General features: G+C 53.0%; 2 protein-coding genes across 7 annotated transcripts in view; both read left to right on the top strand.

The window, feature by feature from the left end:
• Nucleotides 1-4,264, top strand: part of Cnnm4 (cyclin and CBS domain divalent metal cation transport mediator 4) — a 37,920-nt gene extending 33,656 nt beyond the window's left edge. The window contains exons 6-8 of one of the 4 annotated variants that reach the window (XR_007979482.1): nt 1,304-1,482; nt 2,076-3,729; nt 3,762-4,264. Coding sequence is in view for 2 of the 4 variants with exons in the window: in XM_052192960.1 (XP_052048920.1) it covers nt 1,304-1,482; nt 2,076-2,273 (377 nt within the window). In the remaining 2 variants the exon portion in view is untranslated. Of the gene's footprint in view, nt 1-1,303; nt 1,483-2,075 lie in introns of all 4 variants that reach the window. The other 3 variants (XR_007979483.1, XM_052192962.1, XM_052192960.1) reach the window with 3 other exon arrangements.
• A 4,314-nt stretch (nt 4,265-8,578) lies between these two features.
• Nucleotides 8,579-23,987, top strand: Cnnm3 (cyclin and CBS domain divalent metal cation transport mediator 3). Of its 3 annotated transcripts, XM_052192965.1 has the most exons (9): nt 8,579-9,857; nt 15,433-15,576; nt 16,477-16,626; nt 16,918-17,087; nt 17,573-17,669; nt 17,972-18,105; nt 18,471-18,609; nt 20,676-20,774; nt 21,976-22,051. In XM_052192965.1, exons 1-8 carry the CDS (start codon nt 8,621-8,623, stop codon nt 20,723-20,725), a joined length of 2,121 nt encoding a protein of 706 aa, XP_052048925.1. In that variant the 5' UTR covers nt 8,579-8,620; the 3' UTR covers nt 20,726-20,774; nt 21,976-22,051. The 3 variants fall into 3 exon arrangements, with proteins under 3 accessions (XP_052048925.1, XP_052048923.1, XP_052048924.1); XM_052192963.1 differs by lacking the exon at nt 20,676-20,774 and having other exon boundaries at nt 21,976-23,987; XM_052192964.1 differs by lacking the exon at nt 20,676-20,774 and having other exon boundaries at nt 16,480-16,626; nt 21,976-23,987.
• Nucleotides 23,988-25,241: the final 1,254 nt, after the last annotated feature.

The raw sequence follows: 25,241 nt of genomic DNA on the forward strand, positions 1-25,241 counted from the left end.
TGTGGTGCAGCTAACTCAGCGGTTAGTAACTTCATAGCTACTTAGAACAGAGCAGATGAGCGCCGGTCTGCTGCAGGCAAGCTCCCTCACTCTTCAGAGTTAGTGTCTCTGTGCACGCCAGTGTCCGTCCAAGTGTTCTCAGTACTAAGAGCCAGGGATGGGACAGCTCAGTGCCTCGATTTCTTTGTCCTTCCTTTGGACTTCAGTCCCTGCCCTTACCTGGGTAGAGAGGTCTCGAGCCTCTGGCTTTCTGGGACAAGGGCCGGTTACTGCATTCCAGGGCTGGGGTCACATGTAGACCACACCTTTGTCAGTTCTCATGTTGCCGGGGTAGGAGTCATAGTGAGGGCGCAAACTGTATGGCTTCTTTTCCTTGATACAAGGTTAGACTAGCTGAGCCTAGTCTAAAATGGGATTACAGGCATGGGCAAGTCGGCTGTGTTTTGTTTAGTATAACAGTTTAAGGCAGTATGGTACTGTGTGTGTATAATCCCAACACTTGGGTGGTAGATAGGAGAATTGTGAGTCAGAGACCAGCTTGTGCTGTGTAATGAGGCCTTGCTTCAAAAAAGTTTTAAAAATTATTTTCCTTAGCTAGGTGTCAGTGACACACACCTTTAATCCCAGCACTAGGGAGACAGAGGCAGGTAGATCTTTGTGAGTTCAAGGCCAGCCTGGTCTACAGAGTGAGTTCCAGGACAGCCAAGACTACACAGAGAAACCCTATCTCAATTTTTAAAAATTATTTTACTTTTTCATTCGTGTGTGTCTGCATGAGTATATACGCACCTCTATGTCAAAGCCAGAAGTTATCAGATCTCTTGACGGTGTTGGCAGGGCACGAGACTTTATGCATGGCTTCTGGAATCTGAAGGCCAGTCCTCAGAGTATGCAGCAAGCTCTCTTAACCGAGCCAGCCTGTCTCCTGGTCTTTCTTTTTTTAAGGCAGGGTCATTTTGTGTAAGTTGGTGTTTAGACCAGGATGGTTTGTCTGTCGTGTGGGAAATCATTGTTCCCTTGACTAATGAGGGGTGTTGAGGCCATAACTGTTGTCTTGGTTTTCATTTTCTGGTTGGTTTGCTTGGGTGGCATTCTTAACACTTACCATGTGACACTTTAAAGCACGGTAACTCGCTGACCCTGTGCAGGAGGAGCTTCTGTGTGTGCTTCTGTTTGCCCCTGAGAACTGTGACCTGTTCTGTGCGGAACACGGTTGGAGTCCCTAACTTCCACGGCCAAGGTCGGGCAAGGAGCTCGTACGCCCTCAGGCAGGCTCTGCGCTGATTATCTGCTGTCCCCACAGACCGGTCCCCAGCCCACCCAACTCCACTCAGCCGCTCAGCCTCCCTCAGTTACCCGGACCGCAACACAGACTTGACACCCTCCTCCCTGGCAGGCAGCAACCAGTTTGGCAGCTGCATTCTGGGCCAGTATGTCTCTGACTTCAGTGTGCGGGCGCTCACAGACCTGCAGTACATTAAGGTAAGTGCTTCTCAATCTCCCATGGCTCTGTTCTGCAGCCAATGTGGCCGCTCCAGTCCTGCGTCTCTTCCATGCCAGGCCGGCACTGCACCGCAGAACTGCTCCCAGCCCCTCTTGTTTTGTACTTTTTTTTTCTTGAGACACAGTGTGACTGTATAGTCCAGGCTGGCCACAGATTCTGAAAACCCCCTGCCGCAGCGCAGTTTCCTGGGTACTGGAATTACAGACATTTACCATTACGCCTGGCCTACAACAATTTGATGATGGTGATGGCGATGGTGGTGGATGTCCGAGTGTGTGTGTGTGTGTGTGTGTGTGTGTGTGTGTGTGTGTGTGTGTGTAGGTAACTGAAAAGACAAGAACAGTTTTCTCTGTTCACTTTTACATGGGTTCTGGGCGTTGAACTTGGGTACCCAAGCCTGTGTGACAGGCGTGTTTACTTACTGATCCCTCTTGCTGGTCCCTAGAAAGGACACTTTTCCTCCCTGCTCTTTTGGACAGCCCCACCTGGTCACATCTCTCTGGCCCAGCCTAGCTGGGTCTTCACATCTCACACTCGTCCTCTTCTCTCTCTCCTCCTCCGCCCTCTGCAGATCACAAGACAGCAGTACCAGAATGGGCTGATGGCCTCCCGCATGGACAACAGCCCCCAGCTCACCCTGGACGGCTGTGCCACCTGCTCAGAGAACTTTACCGAGCGGCCTGAGCTGCCCGTGGTGGATGAGACCACAACTCTTCTCAATGAACGCAACTCGTTGCTGCACAGAGCCTCCCAAGAGGGCGCCATCTGACAGGAGGGCCCGGGGACTCCCGCCCACCCTGCGGGGGCCTCCCCAGTGGGCCCACATGAAGTCAGGGAGCCTGTTAGGCTAGAAAGGGGTGCAGGTAGATATCCCGCGTGACTGAGCAACCAGACATCCCTGTCCAGGGGCTCTGGCTGCAGATGGGGACCTCTGAACAGCTCTGATGTGATGCCTGCCCGGCCCAGCTACTGAGCAAAGGCTCTTGGGTTTTTTTGTTTTTGTTTTTTTTTAAACAGTGAGAGAAGTTTTAAGCTAGGCTCATTGCTCCTCTTTTAAAATATCATTTGGGGAAGGGAAGACAGGGTTAAGGAACTTTGTGTAAAAAAAAAAAATTCTTTTCAAGAAGCCCCACAAACTTTAAAAGGGGAGGAGGGTTCCTCACCCCCGAAGCAATAGCCATAACCTGTTTCCAGCCTTGCCGCCTGTGTCTGTCGCTCTAGGAGGCAGTCTTCTGCAGCAGTGGGGGCCCGGAGCCCCCAGGAGGGTATTCCTGGGAGGAAGCAGGAATCCAGGTGATAATGACATCAACTGCGGGACACATGAGCTGAGGTCAGAGAGATGTGCTAAGCAACGGATCAGGGTCGCGAGGACCCCGGCATCAGCATCGGCATCGGCATCGGAGAGGAACACATCTGCTTTTGTCAACTGCTGGGTGCAGTGATCTCCTAGACTCCTGCCCAGGGTCTCTCCTGGAGAGGCGGGACTCAGCTGGGAACCAGGCCCTGGCGCTCAGCCACCCTTTGGACAGGTTTCTCCTGGAAGGGTCTGGCTCCAAGAGTTAGGCATGGCCTTTGCCTCTGCAGTGGCTTACCTGCTTCCTGACTATGGCTTCACTCTTACCAACGGTTTTCTCTCAGAGGGCAGAGCATCAACATTAGAGGTGACTTGTTGGGCACTCCTGGTGGTTTCAGGCTGAGTCTGACTATAGGTAGGTCTGTGTCAGCAGTTAGTCCCACCCGCTCACCCCACAAGAAGAGTCAGGACTCAGCAGTTCCCCCAGGAAGGTTTCTTTCCTGACTCCCCATCCTTACATCTGCCCAGGTCCCTCTGAGGACTGACAGCCACCCAAGCTAGGTCTTTTGTGTCCCTGCCTGCATATCTGGCTGAGGACCACCTGAGCTTATTTCCACTTAAGGACCCCAAGAAAGGAGGGTTTCCCCTGACGGCATGCAGCAGGTCGCCCGCTTCCCTCTGCCTGAGGGCTCCACTGCAGAGGGCAGTGATAGCCTTGGGCTGACGCTGTCGGTACTGCAGAGCAATCGTACCCCAATGCCACCCGGGAAACCTGAGTGCAATGAGGCCATGGGACGAGCTGCACTCTGCTGCTGCAGGGAGACTGGAGGACCAAGGGCCGCATCCGTTGTGGGGACGAATGGAACTGAGGATAAGAGCACAGGTGAGCGGGAGCATGAGCAAGAGGGAGCACAGGCGAGCGGGAGCACAGGTGAGCGGGAGCACAGGCAAGCGGGAGCACAGGCGAGCGGGAGCATGAGCAAGAGGGAGCACAGGCGAGCGGGAGCACAGGCGAGCGGGAGCACAGGCGAGCGGGAGCACAGGACGTCTGTGTTTATTCATTCACTCCTTTCCTCAGCCAGTGAGTTCTGTCACCCCATGTACTCTGCTGTCTTTGTACCCAGAGAATCCTAACTCCCAGATACACCAGGGTGTCGTGTACCCCTGGCCAATCTGAGGTCTCTTCCTCTCACAGAATTTACTCCAAGAAGCCTGGAGATGGTGACTTTCAATAAGGGAAAAGATGTCAGACCCCTAGTTCCTTAAGAAACCCTCAGTTCTCTGTAGGTGCAGCATGCTCCTGGGTCTAGACCAGGTGCCCAGCTGTGTTCCTGAGAGACCTAAGTGCCAGGTAGAGCAAAACCATGTGGTGGGTGTGAGGCAGCCGCAGCAGGTGCGCACACTTCCACAGCTACCTCTCTGCATACATGGTCACCACCGACAGACAGGCCCTGCCCCGCCCCTCCTCATTTAGAATCACTTCTTGCAGAGGGTCATAATTATTTCCAAATATTACTGGTCTGATGACTTCCTCCTCCCAGTGCAATTTTTCACTTCCTCTCCCAACCTCTGGTTCCTGGGCAGAGCCATGCCCTGGAACTGGCCCTGTCTGCATGTCTTCCCAGCAGAGGAGGACTCCGCAGACAGCATCCAAGTGGGTAGGCAAGTCACAGCCACCATACAGATGACTCCTATTTATTTTGCATTAAGATTTTAATTTGTATATTTTTGTGATTTATTTGGCATTGTTATGAGTTTGACTCTCGGGGAGTTTTGTTGTTATGACTCTTGTGTCTTTTGTCACAAAAACAATGATAATATTTGCTAAACAATATATGGAATTTATTTTTGATTGGTAATAAAAATGAAATGTAAAAAAGTTTTGGTGAGCATATAACTTGGGTATTTTGCTTCTGGACTATATACTGTATGTTGTAGAGACACAAGTGACTAGCTGTCACTTGTGACAGGACAAGGGCAGTTGAGTATTGTAGAACCATTTGGAAGTGAAATACAAGAAGAACTGTAATTTACAAAATATATATAATCAAGGCAGTTATCACAGGAGTTGTGGAGTGGCCGCTGCTGGCAGACATGCAGGGCAAATAAGTCAGATGTCGTAGGATTCTGTTTGTGAGTGCTGGGATGGAGCAACCGGAATGAACAAGTTGCCCTCCTTCCGCTCTGGAGGCCGAGGGCTGTTTGGACTCCATGCAGTAGCAGGATGGTGTCATTTCACAACACACAGAAACTACTCTGTGCATGTTGATGGCTTTGTGGGCTGGAGTGTCCATCTGAAATGGCTGGCCTGGGGTCTCCTTGTTGCACCGCCTGGGTTGTCGCTCAGAACCCTTTGGTGGGAAGCACACCTGCAGACAACTAGCGTGAGCAGTCCTGGGCGCCAAGGCTGGGGAGTCCAGCAGAGCTCAAACATGAGCTGGTTTTATCTGTGTGTGGTAGAGGGTCTCTCCGTGTAGCTCAAGCTGGCCTCATGGGGTACTGACCCAGGGTTTCTATTACGTACCTCTAGCTGTCCTGGAATTCGCCCTGTAGACCAGACTGACTTCGAACTCAGATTCACCTGCCTCTGCCTCCCAAGAGCTGGGATGCAAGTCATGTGCCACCATGCCCAGCCCTGGCTGGCTACATTTTTTTTGTTCTTTTTTTTTTTTTTTAATTTGGTTTTTTCGAGACAGGGTTTCTCTGTGTAGCCTTGGCTGTCCTGGAACTCACTCTGTAAACCAGGCTGGTCTCAAACTCAGAAATCTGCCTGCCTCTGCCTCCCAGAGCGCTGGGATTACAGGCGTGCGCCACTACTGCCCGGCGGCTATGTTGTTTTTGAGACAAGATCTTGTTCTAAAGTGCAGGCTGGTTCCCATTTGCCTTCCTTTCTTCGACTCTGGTTAGGCTGGACATGGTGACACACACCATCCCAACACGCAAGAGGCTGAGGCGGCAGCAGCGTGAACTTGGGGACAGCCTGGGCTGCATAGGAAGGCCCTGCCAACTGGGGAAAAGAGCACTTGGGTAGGCCACGGAGAGAATATTCCAGATGAAAGGCTAACGTAGAACTGTATGTAGGGATGGGGTGATGTTGCAACCGTCTGTTGTCCGTCACAAGTGTCTTTGGTGCAGAAACCCTACTACACCAGCTGCTAGCTTTGTGAGGAAGAGCTCATCGTCCAATGCCTTTGCACCTGTCACTTCTATCTGGGACATTTCTTCCCAGACCTTATAAGGCTTGCCCATTGCATTTCAACCTCTGTTCCAATGTCCCCTCCTTCAAGAGCCCCCCTTGATTACCCTCATTTTCGATAGCATCTCCTCAGTGTTTCCATATCCTCTCCCTATAACACTTATTGCTAGATCTTAAAACGTTTCCTGTTGTCCCAGCGTTGATTCTGAGCACCATGCTGTTCCTTCCAGAGTCCCAGCCTTTAGGGAGGTACCTGTCCTGCACACACTCAGTGTAGAAAATGCTTGTCACACGCAAATGAAGATCTTGGTTGGATCCCTGGCCCAACATAACCAACATAATCAGGGAAGATCACACCGGGCTAAGAGGCAGAAGCTAGCCAGAGAGATCATACCCCGCCCTCATAGCTATGAGCTTTGTTACCTTTTTTTTAAAAATTATTTTAAAATTGATGCTTGTATGTGTATGTTTGTGTGTACACATGCACATACACCATGAGGAGGCCAAGGACAACTCTGTGGTATTGGTTCTCTCCTCCAAGTCCATGGGTTTCAAGGATTGAGCTCAGGTTGCCAGGCTGGTTCAGCAGGTACCTTCACACCCTGAGCCATCTCAGCAGCCCGTGTTAGCCCAGGCTGGCCCTGGAGGTATTTCAATTCCAGTTACCCTGCCTCTGCCTCCTGAGTGCCAGGATTATATAGTAGTTACAGATTTTAAATAATAAAGATTATTTAATCAATAAATGTTGAGGTGCTCTAGCCTAGATGGCCACTAAGGGAAATGACCCAGGGAACACCAGAGAGAAACCTAAGTGAAAGTCAGGCGTCTCCATTGAAGTTGTGATGAACCCAAAATGGAGCCCAGAACAGCCAGGAGAGGGAACCGACCACGCAGGAGCCCTTATCACGGATCCATTTCCTTAGCCCCTTGTTTTGATTTTGAGACAGGATCTCACTATATAGCCCAGGCTGGCCTCTGCTAGGATTACAGAATTGCTGCCACACCTGGATAAGAGGTTTCCACCATCTATTTTCCCTCCTGGTCTTTCCTCATGGGCCTGTTTTTGCACATTATCTTCTATACAACTTGTGGCCATATTGCAGATACTTTAGGTTGGTCTTTTCAGGTCACTGAGTTATGTCTACAGAATTCTTTTAAAAAAAACAAAAACATTGAAGAGGCTGGAGAGAGGGGCTCTGTGGTTAAGAGCACTTACTGCTGTTGTAGAAGGCCTGGTTCCCACAACCCACATGGTGCCTCACAAATGTCTACTCTAGTTCCAGGGAATGCAGTGTCCTCTTCTAGCCTCCTTCGGCACCTGCACACACAACACACACACACACACACATACACTTGGGCCCATACATAACACACAAACAAAACAAAAATACGTGTAAGATGTGTACATGTCTTAGGACATCTAGGTAGAAAGTAGGGAGAGAAATGCAAACACATGGATTCCCATAGAGGAGCTAATCACATACAAACCACATACAGAGAGTGAAGAACACTCCATCTGATCCATGCAGGTGTCTTCTAAAATGAGGACAAAAACAACCCTCTAGAACAGCTTTCTCAGCCGGAGGAATCAGAATGAAGTGCGCTTGTGAAGCCAGCAAGTATGAAAATTCCTGCTCCCTCCCTGCATGGCTGGATGACCTGGAGGTCAGGTGCGCGTCAGAAACCAAAGGCACACAGATTCAGTCTCTAAACATCGTTTTATTGTAAGATTAATTACATGAAACAGGTGTGAAGATTCAACTGATTTTTCTGGGTTTGAGTATTTACTACGGATCTTCCGGTCAAGGCAACTTCCTCAAAAGCAGGTGTCTGTCTTGATATTCACAGAGCCCAATGCAAAGCTAAGAGACTTTAGCTTTAAAACAAATCAATAGGGCCGGAGAGCTGGTTGAGATTAAGAATGCGGGCTGAGGGCGGGTGCACACCTGTAATCCCAGCACTCTGGGAGGCAGAGGCAGGTGGATTTCTGAGTTCGAGGCCAGCCTGGTCTACAGAGTGAGTTCCAGGACAGTCAGGGCTACACAGAGAAACCCTGTCTCAAAAAACCAAATCCAAAAAGCAAAACAAAACAAAAAAAAAAAACAAAAACAAGAATGCGGGCTGAGGACCAGAGTTCAGTTCCCAGCACAGCCTCACATCATCTGGGAACTCCAGCTCCAGGGCGATCCGACGCCCTCTTCTGTCTGCCCAAAGCACTGCACTCGCAAGCGCAAACCCACACACATATACGACTAATAAGAAAATCTTTTAAACAAACAACACCAGGCTTCCCTGTGCCCAGTCCCTGGTTTTTTATTCAGCTCTTAGCCTTGCAGGCGAGAGGGTTAATGACCTTCCTTTGCTCGTCCACACGCGCCGGGACGCTGAGGTCGTTCCAGACTGCCGCTCCGCGTCCTCCCTCGCCGGCCGAGCCCCACGCCCCCCAGCCCGCCCCGCCCCGCGCCGCTTGTTTACTCCCCGGCGCAGCCTAGTTCTCCCCAGAGCCCGCCCCCTCCAGCCGCTTATTGGTTAAAGTGACGCGAAGGCCCGCGCCGATTGGCCACAACAGCAGAGGCGCGGGTGAGTGGGGTAGGCTGCGCCCGAGGCCCAGAAGGGGTAGCAGGCCATGGCGGCGGCGGCTGCGGCTGTGGCGGGTTGGTTGGGCTGGGTGCTTACCGTGCTCTGTCTGGGCAGCGCCGCAGGGGAGGCGGCGCCGAGCGCGGGACTGCTGAGCTTCTGCACGGAGGAGGACGGCGCGCCGGGCGTGGGCTCCCTGCGCGGAAGGGCAGCGCCGGAGGCCACTTTGTGCTTGCGACTCTTCTGCTCGGGCTTGGCCAACAGCTCCTGGACCTGGGTAGCCCCCGAGGGCGCCGGCTGCCCCGAGGGCGGGCGGGCCACGGAGCCCGGGGAGGCGGCCTCCCCCACGGGCGAGTGGCGCGCGCTGCTGCGCCTGCGCGCCGAGGCCGGCCACCCGCGCTCCGCGCTGCTGGCTGTGCGCGTGGAGCCGGGCGGCGGGGCAGCGGAGGAGGCGGCGCCGCCCTGGGCTCTGGGGCTGGGGGCGGCCGGGCTGCTGGCCCTGGCGGCCGTGGCGCGCGGCCTGCAACTGAGCGCGCTGGCGCTGGCGCCGGCCGAGGTGCAGGTGCTGCGCGAGAGCGGCTCGGAGGCGGAGCGCGCGGCGGCGCGGCGTCTGGAACCCGCTCGGCGCTGGGCCGGCTGCGCCCTGGGCGCGCTGCTGCTGCTGGCCAGCCTGGCGCAGGCGGCACTGGCGGTGCTGCTGTACGGGGCGGCGGGCCAGCGGGCCGTGCCCGCCGTGCTGGGCTGCGCGGGGCTGGTGTTCCTGGTGGGTGAGGTGCTGCCGGCCGCCGTGAGCGGGCGCTGGGCGCTGGCGCTGGCGCCGCGCGCGCTGGGCCTCAGCCGCCTGGCGGTGCTGCTCACCTTGCCCGTGGCGCTGCCCATCGGGCAGCTGCTGGAGCTGGCAGCGCGGCCCGGGCGTCTGCGGGAGCGCGTGCTGGAGCTGGCGCGCGGCGGCGGCGACCCCTACAGCGACCTCAGCAAGGGAGTGCTGCGCTACCGCACCGTGGAGGACGTGCTCACGCCGCTCGAAGACTGCTTTATGCTGGACTCCGACACTGTCCTGGACTTCAGCGTCCTCGCCAGCATCATGCAGAGCGGCCACACGCGCATCCCAGTGTACGAGGAGGAGCGCTCCAACATCGTGGACATGCTCTACCTCAAAGACTTGGCCTTCGTGGACCCCGAGGACTGTACGCCGCTCAGCACCATCACCCGCTTCTACAACCATCCACTCCACTTCGTCTTCAACGACACCAAACTGGACGCTGTCTTGGAGGAGTTCAAGCGAGGTAAGGAAGGGGGTGCCCCTGTTAGAAAGAGTCTCGCCCCGCCAGAGAAGGCAGTGGAACTAGATAGACCCTTCCCAGAAAGTGGAGGCCTTGCACCTGGGAATGACCCTAGGAAATATTTAAAGACCCATCTTTTAGAAGCGGAAGGAAGTGCTGTGGGAGTCTGATGCGGGAGGATCGGAAAGTGGTTACCCTGTTCGTTAAAAACAAAACTGTGGATGTAGCTCAGTGCTCGCTTAACATACACGGATCCCTAAGCACTCCCCAGCATCTCATAAACTTAGATGGTGACCTCCCTATTTAGACGGATGGAAGCCGGCCTGAGCCAAAGGTTCTGTCTCAGAAGTAAATGAATGAATAGACGCTCCATTGGCAGGCTGCAAGCATGCCTACTTGGCCCTAATCCCAGAGGTTTCCTTCTCCGAGGCCGTTTTGTGCACATGGGCTCCCTAGCTGCCCCAGATTCTTGGAGAGTAACTAAAATGATGTCAAGAGGGTTAGGCAACTGGAAACTGTTGTCTTTGCCTTTTTAACATTAAATTAGCTGGACCTGTGATGGGTCCTGGCCTTTCCAGATTGTGGGATTAGAAAGGACTCATAAATACTTGCTGTGGGTACTGAGAGAACTTTCATTTTAATGTCATTGAAACCAACTTATGACTAATGATTTAATTTTCCTTCCTGGATCCTTCCTCCCTCTTCTTTCTTTCTTTCTTTCTTTCTTTCTTTCTTTCTTTCTTTCTTTCTTTCTTTCTTTCTTTCTCTCTCTCTCTCTCTCTCTCTCTCTCTCTCTCCCTTCCTTCCTTCCTTCCTTCCTTCCTTCCTTCCTTCCTTCCTTCCTTCCTTCCTTCCTTCCTTCCTTCCTTCCTTTCCTTTCCTTTCTTTGCTTTCTTTCTTTTTTTTGAGATTTTTATTGTGACGTGTATTGTGCCTGTATTGTGTTCCTGATGCATGCAGTGCCTATGGAGGCCAGAAGAGGGCGCTAGGTTCCTTGGGACAGGAGTTACAGACTGCCGCCCCGTGGATCCTGGGAACCGAACCCTGGGTCCTCTGCTGCGCTTGGTTTTTGTTTTTTGTTTTTTGTTTCCCTTTGGTTTTTCGAGACAGGGTTTCTCTGTGTAGCCCCAGCAGTCTTGGAACTCACTTTGTAGACCAGGCTGGCCTCGAACTCAGAAATCCGCCTGCCTCTGCCTCCCAAGTGCTGGGATTACAGGTGTGTGCCACCACTGCCCTGCTCCGCTGCTGCTCTTGACAGCCATCTCTCCAGCCTCCTCCCTTTCATTTGAATTGTTTTTCAGCTACCCGCTCTTCCCATACCACACCCCCAGCTCCAGTCACCCCTTTTTGGCCTTAATGTCTCAGGGACTCTCCCTTAACTCTCCATTCTCACCAACTCCTTTCATTCTGTCTGAGCAGCCTTTTTTGTTTTTTAAGATTTACTTATTTTATGTGTGTGAGTGTTTGCCTACATGTTTGTGTATACTGTGTGTGTGCCTGGTGTCTGAGAAGGTCAGAAGAGGCCTTCAGATCGCCTGGAACTGGAGTTATAAATGGTTGTGAGGCACTGCATGGGTGCTGGCAACCAAATCCCAGGTCTTCTGGAAGAGCAAATGTATTTGAACATCTAAGGTTGAAAGTAAAGACTATGAGGCTCTCCACATGTTAATGTGCGGGCCCCTAGGGGCAGGTGGCACGCACATTCAATCCCAGCACTTGGGGAGCAGAAGCCGCAGGTGTCTGAGTTCATGGACACCCAGGGCCACACAGAGATCCTATCTTGAAATAAAAACAACAAGGTGCAGGCGCCTCTGTAGTACACCACCCTCCTCGTCCTTAGGCCGCCTTCCAGAGCCTGGGTGCTCCTGCGCACCAGACGTGCTTCTGTGGAGTGTAGGGTGGACGGAGTGTAGGGTGGACGGAGTGTAGGGGGGGACGTGTGCCAGGCTCCGGCTGGATTGGGCTGCATGATGAGACAGCAAAAGGATTAAGGCTCCCTCAGCCGGGGAACCTGCAGGTTCAGCCCAGGGCTGTCAGTGAGCTCCTGGACAGTCACTGACAGGCAGTTCTCGGTGACGTGACGATACGCTCGCTGCTCTTGTATTGAACGCAGTGCGTGCCAGGCTCTGACGGACACCCTGCATGCCCAGTCTCCTGTGTCTTGGCAGGAGACCTGTGTGTAGATCATGAATGGGTGACCAGGAGGCTTGAGTAAGCAGGTCTGATTGTTTCTGACCTCTCAGGTGTGTCCTGGCTTTATCCTAGAACTTGGTCCTGGGGACTCCTTCTAGGGAGTGAGTAGGTAGTATGGTGTCTGGGCTGCTGTAACCTAAAGCAAGTCACTTCCTCACAGTGGGAGCCAGCAGGCAGGGTTTCTGCCCTGCCCGGGGTCCAGGTCCTAGGAAGCCGGCTGCTGCTCTCTTGCTTTATTAGTTTCTCAAAGAAGAGAGACTAAGGTCTGGTGTGCTTGTCGGTCTGGTGACTCATTCCTGGGAGATCGTGCAGGCAAAATAGCCTTTTAAGGGTGACCCTGGACAGATAGGGTCCATTTCTTCCAGAATAGTCGTAAACCTTCCGTTAGGAGAGGAATATAGAGACCATCCCCGTCCCTTTGAGGCCCCCAAAGCCTCTCTAGATTGCTCAGTCTCATCAAGGACAGTGGCTTACGCCTTGCCAGAGCAAGTTCTGATTGACCTGTATGAGTAGGAAAGAAACATCCCAGTTGAGGCCGGAGGCAGGAGGATTGTGACTTTGAAGCCACCGTGCGATCGGGGAGGGGGATGAGCAGGGGAGGTATTCATCATTCCAGCAGGACCTGGGCTTCGCCTCTGCAAGTCAGGTTAGGACTGTGGGGGGATAAGGGTTGACCCTCTCTGGAGAGAGCTGAATGTAAGCCTTGGGCATTAGTAATAGTGTTAAGGACGATGCGGAAGAGAGCTGTTTTTTCACTGCAGACCCTTAGTTAAGATGTTCACCGAGGAACGATGAGCGGAGTCCTTGTGTGTCACCTTATGGACGTGGGTCATCTGATCTGCAGGAGCCAGGAGCACTGCCTTGGTTCTGTTTATGGAGACAGAGTCTCATTGTGTGGCTTTGGCTTCTGCCACCCAAGTGTGTCCCACACCTAGAGTGTCTCTGACTCAGGGAAGCCAGGTCAGGTGCCACAGGAGGCGTTAGGAGGTGGACTAGAGGACATGTGCTGTGCTTGCCTCAGGGCTGTGGAGCCAGAGGTTGTATTGGAGGGCGCCTCGGAGTCTTCCTGTATGATAGCCTTTTGGTTTCCTTAAGGGCTGGAGCCAGGAGCAGGTGAGTATTTTCTTACATTGGAGTTGCATCCCAAGGGGTAGATTTCTTACAGGCTGCTGATATCGACTGCAGAGTCAGGGTTAACTAATCTATCCCCAGAGCTACCGGAGTGGTCCAGAAACCCCGGGAGCACAGAGCATGCCGGGGGATGGGGCTGGAAAAGTTGGCTGGGACCAGGCTGGACTGCAGAAGTGAGCGTCTCAGAATGTCCTGACTTTGTAAGGGGGGGGTCGGGGTAGAAGGAGAGGTCAGCAAGGGGTGTCCTCGGCTTTTTTCCCCCGAGTGCTAGGGAAGGAGCCCAGAGCCAGGGGTGCGTCAGTCAGGCTCTCTGCCATGGGGTTTTTGCCCTTGATCTTTGGTCCCGGGGCTGAGGAGGGACTGGGAGAATGAATGTGGATGGCCTTCATTCACCAGGCACAGCTGTAATCTGAGCCCAGGTAGCCGAGGACTGGCACAGACCAAAGGATGGAGGTGTGTGGCCGGGCAGAAGCCTCAGCGCTTGGGTTTTAGGGTGGGGAATGGAGCAGGTTCCACTCAGCATGTCAATAGGAAGGAAAAGGAAATGTCGCTGCTGGCTCAGCCATGGTGTGGGGGCTTCAGTTTTGGGGTGGGCGGCCTCTGGAGAGCCAAGCATCCAGACGCTGAAGACCGGTGAATGCCTCTCTGTTCAAAGGACTGTCCCAGAAGCTGCTCGGTGACATGCCTCTAGAAGCCAGGGTCCTGTGGTGAATGAGAAGCTCCTTGGCCGCTGCATTTCTGTATGTGGGTCCTTTCCTCCCAAGTCCTGTATACTTTTCTCCTCTTAAGAACAAAGGACAGCCAGACAGTGGTAGCGCACACCTTTAATCCTGGTACTTGGGTGCAGAGGCAGGTAGATCTCTGAGTTTGAGGCTAGCCTGGTCTACAAAGCAAGTTCCAGGACAGCCAAAGCCATACAAAGAAATCCTGTCTCAACAAAACAAAAACAAAAGAAAAAGAAAAAAAGGAAAGAAGGAGCAAAGGGCATTACAATCCTCGGTTACTTCACCCCCTACCAAGCATCAGCCTGTGCTGGCCACTGACCTTCCTGGAGCTCGAGTCTCTGGTACCCTGTCTGCTACCTCTTGGGGCCCTGCTGCATGTGGTCAGTTCAGGCAGCATTAGGTTGGGAATTGTGTCCACGGGGGAAAGGAGCCTCCAGCAGGCATTATTTTGTGCCTGAAAGAGAGTGCTTTGGCGCTGCAGTGACTTGTTTTCTATGAAGCAGTCAGGCCCTGCTTTCTTCCCCGCCAGGCCCAGGGACCTCTTGAAGCAAAGGAAGGATTAGGGGTAAGCTTTCACTCAGTCTCTGCCTTTGCCAGCTTGAGGTCTGGTTCAGTGTCGTCTGTCAGAAGCCAAGTGATTGTCACAGTGCTGATGAGTCAGGCCTCAGTCTATGGGAGGAATGTTAGCATGTGATTTTTCCAGACCGTGTGCACACATACATGGTCGCTGTAGCAGAGAGCTAAGGGGCTTGAGGCATAGGGCAGTGCTGGCAACAGAAAACATGAGGGGCACACTCGCACGCACGCACGCACGCACGCACGCACGCACGAGGTGTGCATCATGGTAGGTCTTCCAGCCTCCAGATAATCACAATGTGTTTGAGCCTGCTAACGAAAATGAAAATTTTAGAGCCTTTGGTCTGGTTATTTCAGCCTCTTGTGGCAGTCATAGCTGCCATGGTTCCGTGGAGCTGGCCCAGGCAGACTGTGCTTCTGCCCTGCGGTGTATTCGGTCCTGTCTATGGGGACACAATGTTAATCCCTAGAGCCTCCCTGCTGTCCCCTGCTGCCTTGGACGGGCCTTCTGGACAGGCCTTCACACTCTGGCTTACCATGTACTGGCATGCGTGGGGCCTTCTCCCGTTCATTATTGAATCATCCTGGTGCAGCAGGCCACAGAGCCTGAGCCTCTTTCAGAGAAGTCCAGGAGTGTAGGGATGTTAGTCCTTCCTGTTAGGTACCTAGAGGAACTCACTCTCGCAAGGGGGAGCTGAGCTGAGTGGCCTTCAGAGCCCAGCCTTTGGGTTTGAGAATTCAAAGCTCACATGCTACACTCGTGACCTTCCCTGCCTGGCCTCACGAGTTTGTACCCCGTGGCAGGTCAGCCCTGTGGGAATGGCGCCTGCCCGCTAACTTCTGCCAGCCCAGCACTAGCAGGAGGAATTCAGAAACCCGGCAGGCACTCTGACTCAGCAGGCTGAGCAGTTGTCAGGGTCCCTGCAGGCTGCAAATAAGTGTCCCTCCCACAGGCAAGTCCCACCTGGCCATCGTGCAGAAGGTGAACAACGAAGGCGAGGGCGACCCCTTCTACGAGGTGCTGGGCCTGGTCACCCTGGAGGACGTCATCGAGGAGATCGTCAGGGCGGAGATCCTAGATGAGTCTGAAGACTACCGTGAGTCTGACAGCTGCTCTTCTCTTACTCCGAGGCTTGTGGATCTTAATGCTGTTGAAAACTGAACGGAGCTCCGGCCAGGCCAGGCCTCCCCTCCTCCGCCCCTCCATACAAGCCAGGCAGACCAACCTGTGTGGACAGAGGCTCTGTAGGAGCCCTCCATCACTGGGAGAGGCTGCTCTTGGCAGGCCCATGCTTTCTGTGCCTCTGCCGGCCCACATTTCTCCTTGCTTAGCTCCTGATGCAGTCTGAATCGGATATGATGCTTAGTAGTAAGAGTATTGTCTAGCTGGAATGGGGCAGAGTTTGATCACAGGTTAAAAAACATTTCAATTTAAAGTAATATTTAAAAAAAAAAAAAAGGAAATGTTGCTATTAAGTATTTTAAAAAAAATCCAGATGCCAGGCAGAGGCAGGTGAATCTCTAGAGTTCGAAGCCATCCAAGGCCACATAGTAGACCCTGTCTCCAAAACAAACCAAGCAGGTTGTGGGACCTTTGGTAGCTGGAGCCTCACATGGCCACTTGGGACACTGCACTGCCATGTCTGTGTCCTCAGTTCTGTTCCTGGACTGATGCAGGTCACCAGGGTAGCTGCTGCCATTTGGTGTGGGTGATAGTCAGGCAGGGGGATTCTGAGGGGCAGTCTCTTCTGCAACCCTAACAGCAGGAGCGCCAGTCTTCCTCAGGGTGTGGCCAAATGTGAGCTGTCACCCTCTAGGGACCCAGTCACTAGGAGTATTGTCTGGTGGGCAGGGCAGCTCAGTGTCTTGCAGGAAACAGTCCCAAGGTGGTTTCCTTAGGCCCTCTTGGGAAGGCTAGGCAGCGAAGCCCTCGCTCTGGTTGTGTTCACGGTTGGGTGCTGGCACCTATTATTCACGCCATCTCTTCACTACCCCAGCAGACACAAAGGTGAGGAAGAAGACCGTCGCCCTGGGCGCCCCTCTCAAGAGAAAGGAGGAATTCTCCTTATTCAAGGTGTCTGATGATGAATATAAAGTAAAACTCTCGCCTCAGCTGCTCCTGGCCACCCAGCGCTTCCTTTCCCGAGGTGAGGGTGAAGGGTGGTCCTTGCCCCTGGTCTCACCACCCAGAGGGTCAAGAAACCACCCAGGCCAGACACCAGGCTCCTAGCGAGCTGGACAGAGCTAGCTGGTGTCTCCTGGTAAGGCGTGTTCTGGGAACCTCATCTGGCTCATGTCGTATGTCCTCTTGGCTCTCTTGTGTGGACTGCCGCAGCCCAGGGGCCACTGGGAGAGCCCAGGAGGCAGCAGGAGGCAGGTGTGATGACAGGCCATTTGGGCCCCAGTGGACACTGTCCCTTTCTCCCACCGTGGGGCAGAGGTGGATGTGTTCAGCCCAGTGCGAGTCTCTGAGAAAGTCTTGCTGCACCTGCTGAAGCATCCCAGTGTCAACCAGGAGGTGACCTTTGACGAGAGCAACCGCTTGGCCGCACACCATTATCTGTACCAGCGCAGCCGGCCGGTGGACTACTTCATTCTCATTCTGCAGGTAACCGTGGCTGCCCAGGCCTGGAGCCTGAGAGTGAGTGATCCGGACATACACCCTTAGACACGGGGGCTGATGGCTTCTCCGTGGACACGTACACACGCACACGCACACGCACGCACGCACGCATGCACACACACACACATGCACACACACACGCACACACAAACACAAACGCACGCACGTACCCACACACGTACACACACACAAACGCATGCACGTATGATGGAAGAGATGACCTCTCCACCTTGTCATCTCCCTTAGACACAGGGGCTGATGGCTTCTCCATGTACACGTACACACACACACACACACACACACAAAAACACAAACCACGCATGCATGATGGAAGAGATAGATAACCTCTCCACCTCTGTCATCTCCCTTAGACATGGGGGCTGATGGCTTCTCCGTGTACACACACACACACACAAACGCACGCATGCATGATGGAAGAGATAACCTCTCCACCTCTGTCATCTTCCCAGGGCAAGGTCGAGGTGGAAATTGGGAAAGAGGGCCTGAAGTTTGAGAATGGGGCCTTCACGTACTATGGAGTGTCCGCACTGACAGCTCCATCTTCAGGTAAGCTGTGGCCCCTTTGGAGTCACAAGGTTGAGGGTTGTGGATATGGCTAGCAGAACTGCCCCTGACACTCTGGTGCTACAGCAGGTCTCTGTGTCTGCCCATAGTGAGCTTCTTGTCACCAGGCAGTGTGGCGGGCAGAGCTGCATTTCTGCCTTGTTTATCTTGAGTCGATCCCTGCAAACGCTCCAGGGTGGCTCCCCGCTTTTCCATGTTCTCGTCATCCTCTCAAGGGTGACTTGAGGGGTAGGCCCTGGGGTCCTGTTGCGTTCCACTGCCGCCGCTTATCCTTTCTTCTGTAGCTCACCAGTCCCCAGTGTCTTCACGCCAGCTCATCCGCCATGACCTGCAGCCTGAACCAGCCGACAGTACCCGCTCCTGCACGTACTGTCCTGACTACACTGTGAGGGCCCTTTCTGACCTGCAGCTCATTAAGGTGACTGTCATTAAGGGCTGCATGGTGGTGCTCCCTTAACTGCCCTTGTACCCTGAGGAGGGGCTAGTCCAGCTGGTCAGTGTGAGGATGGAGATTGAACTCAGCTCGAGAAGACGTGCTCACACCCTGAGTGGTGGGGCCTCCTGCCCCCTGGACTGCTGGGGTCTGGGCGTGTCTGGAAGGAAGCCTTACATCTGATCTCTTTGTTGGTGGTCCTGACACTTGACCAAAAACCAAAACCTAAAACCCTTTGGCGTGGAGGCTTTCTGCCTTTCACCAGTTCAAAGTCCTGCCCATCAGAAGTCAGAGGTTAGCAGAGTTCTGAGGCACCTGCTGGGTAATCTCTTTACTCTCTTCTCCTCTAGGTCACACGGCTGCAGTACCTTAATGCACTCCTGGCTACCCGAGCCCAAAGCTTGCCTCCATCCCCAGAGAATGCTGAGCTGCAGGCCATCCCGGGCAGCCAGACCAGGCTCCTTGGTGACAGGCCTAGAGAGACAGCAGGTAAGTGCCACACTGCATTGTGGTGCTGGGGCCCAGCCGTCAGCGTGCTTCTGCTCCCTGACTCCCCGTCTCGCATCCCTCCGTTTCTCTGTGCATCCTTGTCTTTCCTGCTGTTTGCAGAAACTTGGATTATACCGAATTATAGACCAAATGCCACTTCAAATAGAGCCTAGTATTTTCTCTCAGTGGCCTCTTAGAGATTGGCTTAGTTCTTGATCAGTGGAGAGATGTTCAGTTTAGAAACCCTCAGCCTGCTGAGATCAGGGTTAGGGCTAGAGAATAGGTTCCAGGGCCAGGGAACACTTGGTGTGACGCTAAGTCAACACGTGTTGACAGTGAGGGTCTCTAGAGCTGGACACAGAGGGCGCTTGCGTGGGAGGCGGTTTGCATTGTGGGTAGGCATTGGCCTGCCTCACAGAATCCGTGGTGTGGGCTCTGAAAAGCCAGGGGTTTTCTGCTGCTTCTTGAGTTGATCCTTGGAAGTATTCTGGAATACTCCCGTTCTGCCACCCAAGGGAGCCGGGTTGTCACCTGGCACTTACTCTGCAAGCACCATTTAGAGCTGCTGTCTCCACTGGCAGAGCCGCCCATCCTGAGAGGTGGGGACGCTGGGCTTGTCCAATCCGTGAGTGCCCGTGGTTGCTGCCTCCCAGGAACTCGGAGCTCACGAGCACGTTTTTTACAGTAGAAATTGCTTTCTGAATCAGGTGATACACAGGTACAAAGGACAGAGACCCATGACCCTGAGCCCCAGTGAGGGCTCAGCCCGAGGGCTGTAGCTCTGGGTATTCCTGGGCCAGCCTGCAGACCTTGCAGTCCTGGCTGTGGGCACGGGCCACCCTCGGTTTCAGAAAGGCATGTTTAGACCATGATACAGTACTGGCCTTGGCTTCCTGTAAAAGATTCCAGGGGAGATGTCCCCATGGCCACATTAGCTTTATCGAGACTTGGTTTTGGAACATGAATGCTTTCTGGCTCCCTCCACTGCTCAGACTGTACGGACTGTACTCAGTGTGCAGCCCCAAGCTGGGAACGGTGTCTCTCCTCTGAGGGTGCTTTCCACCAGGGAGTGCCCCCTCCTTCCCTCCTCCCTCCCTTTCCAGGTGCTTGGGGGATTGATCATAGAGCCTTGCCCGCACCAGGCACCCTACCGTTCGAGGCACCTCTGCTCTCTGTAGAGATCTTTCTGATTCCTCTGCCTATTCTTTGAGGCTGTCCTACAAAAGAGTAATTTACAGCAGCTCATGGGCCATTTCTCCTATGTAACGGTTTGTCCACCCTGTTTGCCAACATAATGTTGGCAATTTTCACCTAAATATGATCTGATGCTTGCCCCACTGAGGTCTGCCTAACTTTGGGGTCTTCCTGTGTCTGTCTGTCTCTGAGGAGATTAGTGTTACTGCACAGAACTGGTTTCAATGGAACACTGATTAAGTCGTGCCTTTATTGAAAGGTTTGAAATGTTTGAAAGGTACAAGAATTGCCTACCTCGAGCTGGGCTGTGGTGGCGCACACCTGTAATCCCAGCACTCTGAGAGGCAGAAGCAGGTGGATTTCTGAGTTCAAGGCCAGCCTGATCTACAGAGTGAGTTCCAGAACAGCCAGGGCTATAGAGAGAAACCCTGTCTCGAAAAAAAAACCAAATCCAAAAAAATCCAAAAAAAAAAAAAAAAAAGAATTGCCTACCTCGGGGGTCGGCAAACTGTGGTGCCTGAGCTTATAAGCAAGGTTTCATTAGGGCTGGCTATTCTGAGTTCTGTCTGGCTGCTCCTGGGTGGCAAAGGTGCAGCTGAGTAGGTGGGGCAGCCAGTGACTTGTAAAACCTAAGCTCTTGGCCCTTTGCCAAGTTTTCTGAGCCCTGGCCTCCGATTCCGATGGTCTTCCACGTAGTGTGTTTGTGGGACCACTCACCGTGCAGCTCCGGGATTGGTGATGTCCTTCTGTGGTCCCAGCAACACTTGTGTGGTATAGAGCTCTCCCCAGCCCTCCTGGTGGTGTGGAGCTGAGGCGGGTCCCTGCCACTCAACAGCCTGTTTCCTCTTCTCTCTTTTCTCTGCTCTCCTCAGCCTTCCCAGTCCACCTTTCCCTCTTTGGCACACTTGGAAACTGCAGTTGATAAATGACTGTGGACTAGTGAGCATTTTTTGTTTTAAGAGGACACCAAGGTAAATATCTCCCTCCCCTCCCCGCTGCTTTCCTTTCCGTCTGTTAGCTGTTGGCCGGCACCGCGGGCGGTGTCCCCAACTGGGGTGTGCTGCTCTTGTTCGCTCGGAGGGAGGAGTTGGGAGAGGCACTACATTTTACTTTCCCAGTATTTACTTTTTCTAGAAGGCAAGGGGACACGAGACACCTGGCTAGTCCTGGAGCAATAGGTTCCCTTACAGCTGTAGCTCAGGGACTCTTGGTTATCCACAGAGGTTCTTTTTGCCCAGCGCAGCTGCCTGAGCCTCCTGAAGTAGAAACTGCATAGCACCCTGTAGGTACCATGGCTCATGCTAATAACCTCAGCACTCCAGAGGATGAGGCAGGGGACTGCCTTGAGTATGTGGTCACTCTGCACTACATGGTGAATCCCAAGCCACTCAGCAAGACTTTGTCTCAAAACCAAATAAGGGCTGGCAATATGGCGCTATGGGTAGAGACGCTTGGCGCCAAACCTTATGCGCCAAGTTTAGTCCCCAGAACCTAAGAAGGTAAGAATTGATTCTCAGAGATGGTCATCTGACCTCCATACATCATGACACACGCATGCCATCACATGTGCATATGTACACACCAAAAGAGAAACTGGCTTACTTTGAAAAATGAAATGACACACGCCTGTAATCCCAGCACTCTGGGAGGCAGAGGCAGGCAGATTTCTGAGTTCGAGGCCAGCCTGGGCTACAGAGTCAGTTCCAGGACAGCCAGGGCTACACAGAGAAACCCTGTCTCGAAAAAATCAAATCCAAAAAAATCAGAAAAAAAGAAAGAAATTAATAAACTTAAGCCTAAAGCCAACTGTGGTGGTACACCTTTAGCTCCGTTCTTAAGAGCTAGAGATGAGGGGTTCCAGCTCAGCCTGCGCAGTGTCAGACCCAGTCTCAAGCCCTCCCTCCCCAAAGAAGGGAAACAACACTCGGCAGACCAGGGACGGGATAGTCTGTAGCCGGTCCTTGTCCTTCCTGGGTGGCGTCTGGCCTGGCAGTGAACTTCTCTCTTGAAACCTGCTGACCATGTTCCTAATGGCTTTGGTGGTTCTTGAGGTGTTCTGAGGCCTATCTGTCCGGGCTGCAGCTCCTTGTCCTAAAGGTTCAGTACTTGGGTTTTGCAGAGCATGCACTCTTGACTAGTGTGAATGCCATTTTCTTTTTCCCTTTTCCTTAGGGTCCACCAACAGCAACAGACCCAGCAGCATCCCAGTGGAGGAGAGCCCTGGGCGGAACCCAGGCGTGTAACTGCTTGCCAGACAGCCCTGAGCTAGAAATGGACAAGCGTTTGGGGAGCAGGAGAGCCAAGCAGGAGCTTTATGCCAGCCTGTCCCCACCTATCCTGGCCACGTTTTAGATGGCCTAATAAGCTGTGGGTCCTGGGCCTCCTCAGTGCCAGAGCCTGCAGCCCTTCCTGCTGTCCTTGAGGAGATGGGATTGACAGAGCAGCCCTCCAGAAGCCTGTTTCCTAGGGGACAAAAGAAACAGCATCATCTCTAGTTCCCAGGTCCTAGCTCCACCCCACCCCCCATGCTGTCACAGCACAGTGTGTTTATATGTCTCCCTGAGCCCAGGGCCATGTGGATACGGCCACTGCCTTGGCCTTGGCCTTGGCCTGTGCTCATTCTGCTTTTGATTGGCCAACCCTCTGTTGCTGGCGCCACTTTCTGAGCAAACCAAGAGTTAAGGGTTTTGGTGGAAGTTTAAATCTGGGGCCTGGTCGTGTACTTTTTGGCTTCCCTTACAATGCCATATTTTGATTCATGTACCCCAGTTTTTCATGTGCCAAATCTAAGCACAGCTCCCGGGCAGGTCCGTGCCCTGGTTCTGCTCCCTCCTGTGGAGGAAGCTCCTCTGACTCCTCAAGTTATGAGCCAGGGTCAGTCTGCATTGCTTCCCACTCGGGCACAGCCACCACGGTGTTGTCGGTTTCTGTTTGAGGCCATTTGTGGAAGGCCAAAGTTGGATGTTGACGACCCAGGACCGCCTGTTGGACAACGTCCAGGAAGGTGTGCCCTGTAACGTAAATGGAAGCAGTCAGTGAAGATCGGTTGTGAGCCTGCTACGTCCTTGTCACTTGCTAAGAAGTCAAGGTTTTCTCATATCTCTGAAATATTCAAATTCTGTGGGCTTTTCTGCTTCCAGTGATGTTTTAGAAACACGGGGATGGGAAGACACTGTCTTCTCTTCTAGTTTACCTATGCTTTCTTTACACAGTTTCAATTCTGGGACCATACGTTGGGGTAGGAAGGGAGGATTTCTGGAACCTTCCTTAAAAGAATGTGGGCCCTTGGGAGACCAAGAGAAGAGTGGTACGCTTGCTGAGAAAAATACTCAAATGGAATATGCTCTGAGAACAAACCCAGGTTGGAAACAAAGGCTTTAAATTACCTCTCTCCAAAAGAGAATTCTAAATTTTGGCTGACCCTCAGAATCAAGTTAGAACCTTGGATACCCGTGCTCACCTTGACCCCCAGGCCTGTGATCTTGAAGTAGTTTTAACTTCCTCCTAGACTACTCCCTGTGCCCTTTACCAGCTTCTCCTAATGTTAATATGTTAAATAGCCTTGTTACATTTATCAAAACTGAAATGTTAACATTGGAGTACTCTTAACTGAGGCCTTGGTTTAGAGTTCACTTTCTCTTTAGTTTCCGGTATTGGGGTATTGGAGTCCAGGGTAGGATGCCAGGATGCGCTTAAAGCCATTGCTTCTTTTGACCTAACTTTGTTCTCTACGGTAACTGCAGATGCATAGGAAGTGCAAAGACGCAGAGCCCGCACGTCCTTTATCTGGCTTTCTTCAGTGCCCCCCGTCTCACAAACTAGAGTGTGCAGGGCCCTGGGGCTCTGCATCCCGGCCACCTCTGCAGACCTGAGTCACTGCCAGGGTCCCCCCAGACCGTCCCTCAGAGCCACCTGCTCCAGCCCTAAGGCCTGGGACCATTAGACTGTTGCTCAGCTCTGTCACTGTCATGTCAACAATGTCGTTTAAGGGTATGTGCCATGCACGGCCTTTGGGATGGACTTCATTCTGCGGAGTGCTCTGGAGACTGTTCCAGGTCACTGTGTCAGTTCCTCCTCCTTGCCAAATGGTGTCCTGTGGTATATTCATTGTCCTGTCGGGACATCTGGGTTGTTTCCAGTTTTTGGCCTTTTCCAAATAAAGCTGCTATGAACATCGACATACAGATCCAGTGTGAAGATTGGTGTCTGCCTTGGGGAGGGGCCAGCAGCACACCTGCCAGGCCGTGTACCTTAGAAAGAGACCGCCTGGCCCTTTGGCGTAGCTGTGCACAAGTTTAAATTCCTAAAGGAAATGGAGGAATGATGTGGTTTCTTCCCAATGGGCAGGTAGCCAACAGTCCTTTGCTGTGGTTCATGTCTGGTTTTCCTCGATCTTGTCCAAATCGGAGTCTTTTCCTGTTTCTAGCTTGGCGACTGGTCTGTGTTCCTTTCCACCCCCTACCCGCCTTTTTTTTTTTTTTTTTTTTTTTTTTTTTTTGCTTGAGAACTTTTCAAATAGTCAGATTCTAAAATCCTTCGTTGGGTTTTTGGTTTGCCAAGATTTTAATCTGTGTAGTGCTGTGGTCTAGATCTGAATTGCGCCCCCAAAGCCTGTGAACTAAAGACTTCATCTCCAGGCTGCCCTCTGACATGGCTCCTCCTGGGTATTTCCAGGCTTGACCGCAGAGGGGTGTTTGGCCTTGGCGTCTGCCATGCACTCCCTCTTTATAAGTGTGTGGTCTAAAGGACCAAGCAGCCACAGGCCCCTGTGAGCTTCCATCTCAGGCATGCTCTCAGTGATAATGTTAACGGCAAGTTGTGTTCTCACAGCAGTGTCTTGTGTAGGTGGAGTGTAAAGAATTTGTAGCCCAGCCTGGCCTTGAACTAGAGATTCACCTGCCTCTGCCTCCCAAGTGCTGGGTCTCAAGGAGTGCACTGCCACACCTGGCTCATCCTAAAGGATGAGCTTGTGGTCCATTTTGAAATAATGTTTCTATAAATAAGACTTGGGTCATAGCTGTCTCAGTGTGTGTACGAGTGTTTTGCATGTCTGTGCTTAGTGCCTGCAGAGGCCAGCAGACACTGGCTCCTCCCAGCAGACACTGGCTCCTCCTAGCATGTACTGGCTCCTCCCAGCAGACACTGGCTCCTCCCAGCAGACGTTGGCTCCTCCCAGCAGACATTGGCTCCTCCCAGCAGACACTGGCTCCTCCTAGCATGTACTGGCTCCTACCAGCAGACACTGGCTCCTCCCAGCAGACGTTGGCTCCTCCCAGCAGGCACTGGCTCCTCCCAGCAGCCCTCTGGTAGAGTTTTGGGTCTGTTGCTGCTCCTCACTGCTTTGTTATCAGTGTGAATGGGCGTTGGTTGGTTTTTTGTTTTTTAGGCTCAGGCCTCAAACTCATAATCCTGCTTTCTCTGCGCCCCCACCCCCACTT

The sequence above is a fragment of the Apodemus sylvaticus genome, chromosome 9 (assembly GCF_947179515.1).
Source record: "Apodemus sylvaticus chromosome 9, mApoSyl1.1, whole genome shotgun sequence".
NCBI lineage: Eukaryota > Metazoa > Chordata > Mammalia > Rodentia > Muridae > Apodemus > Apodemus sylvaticus.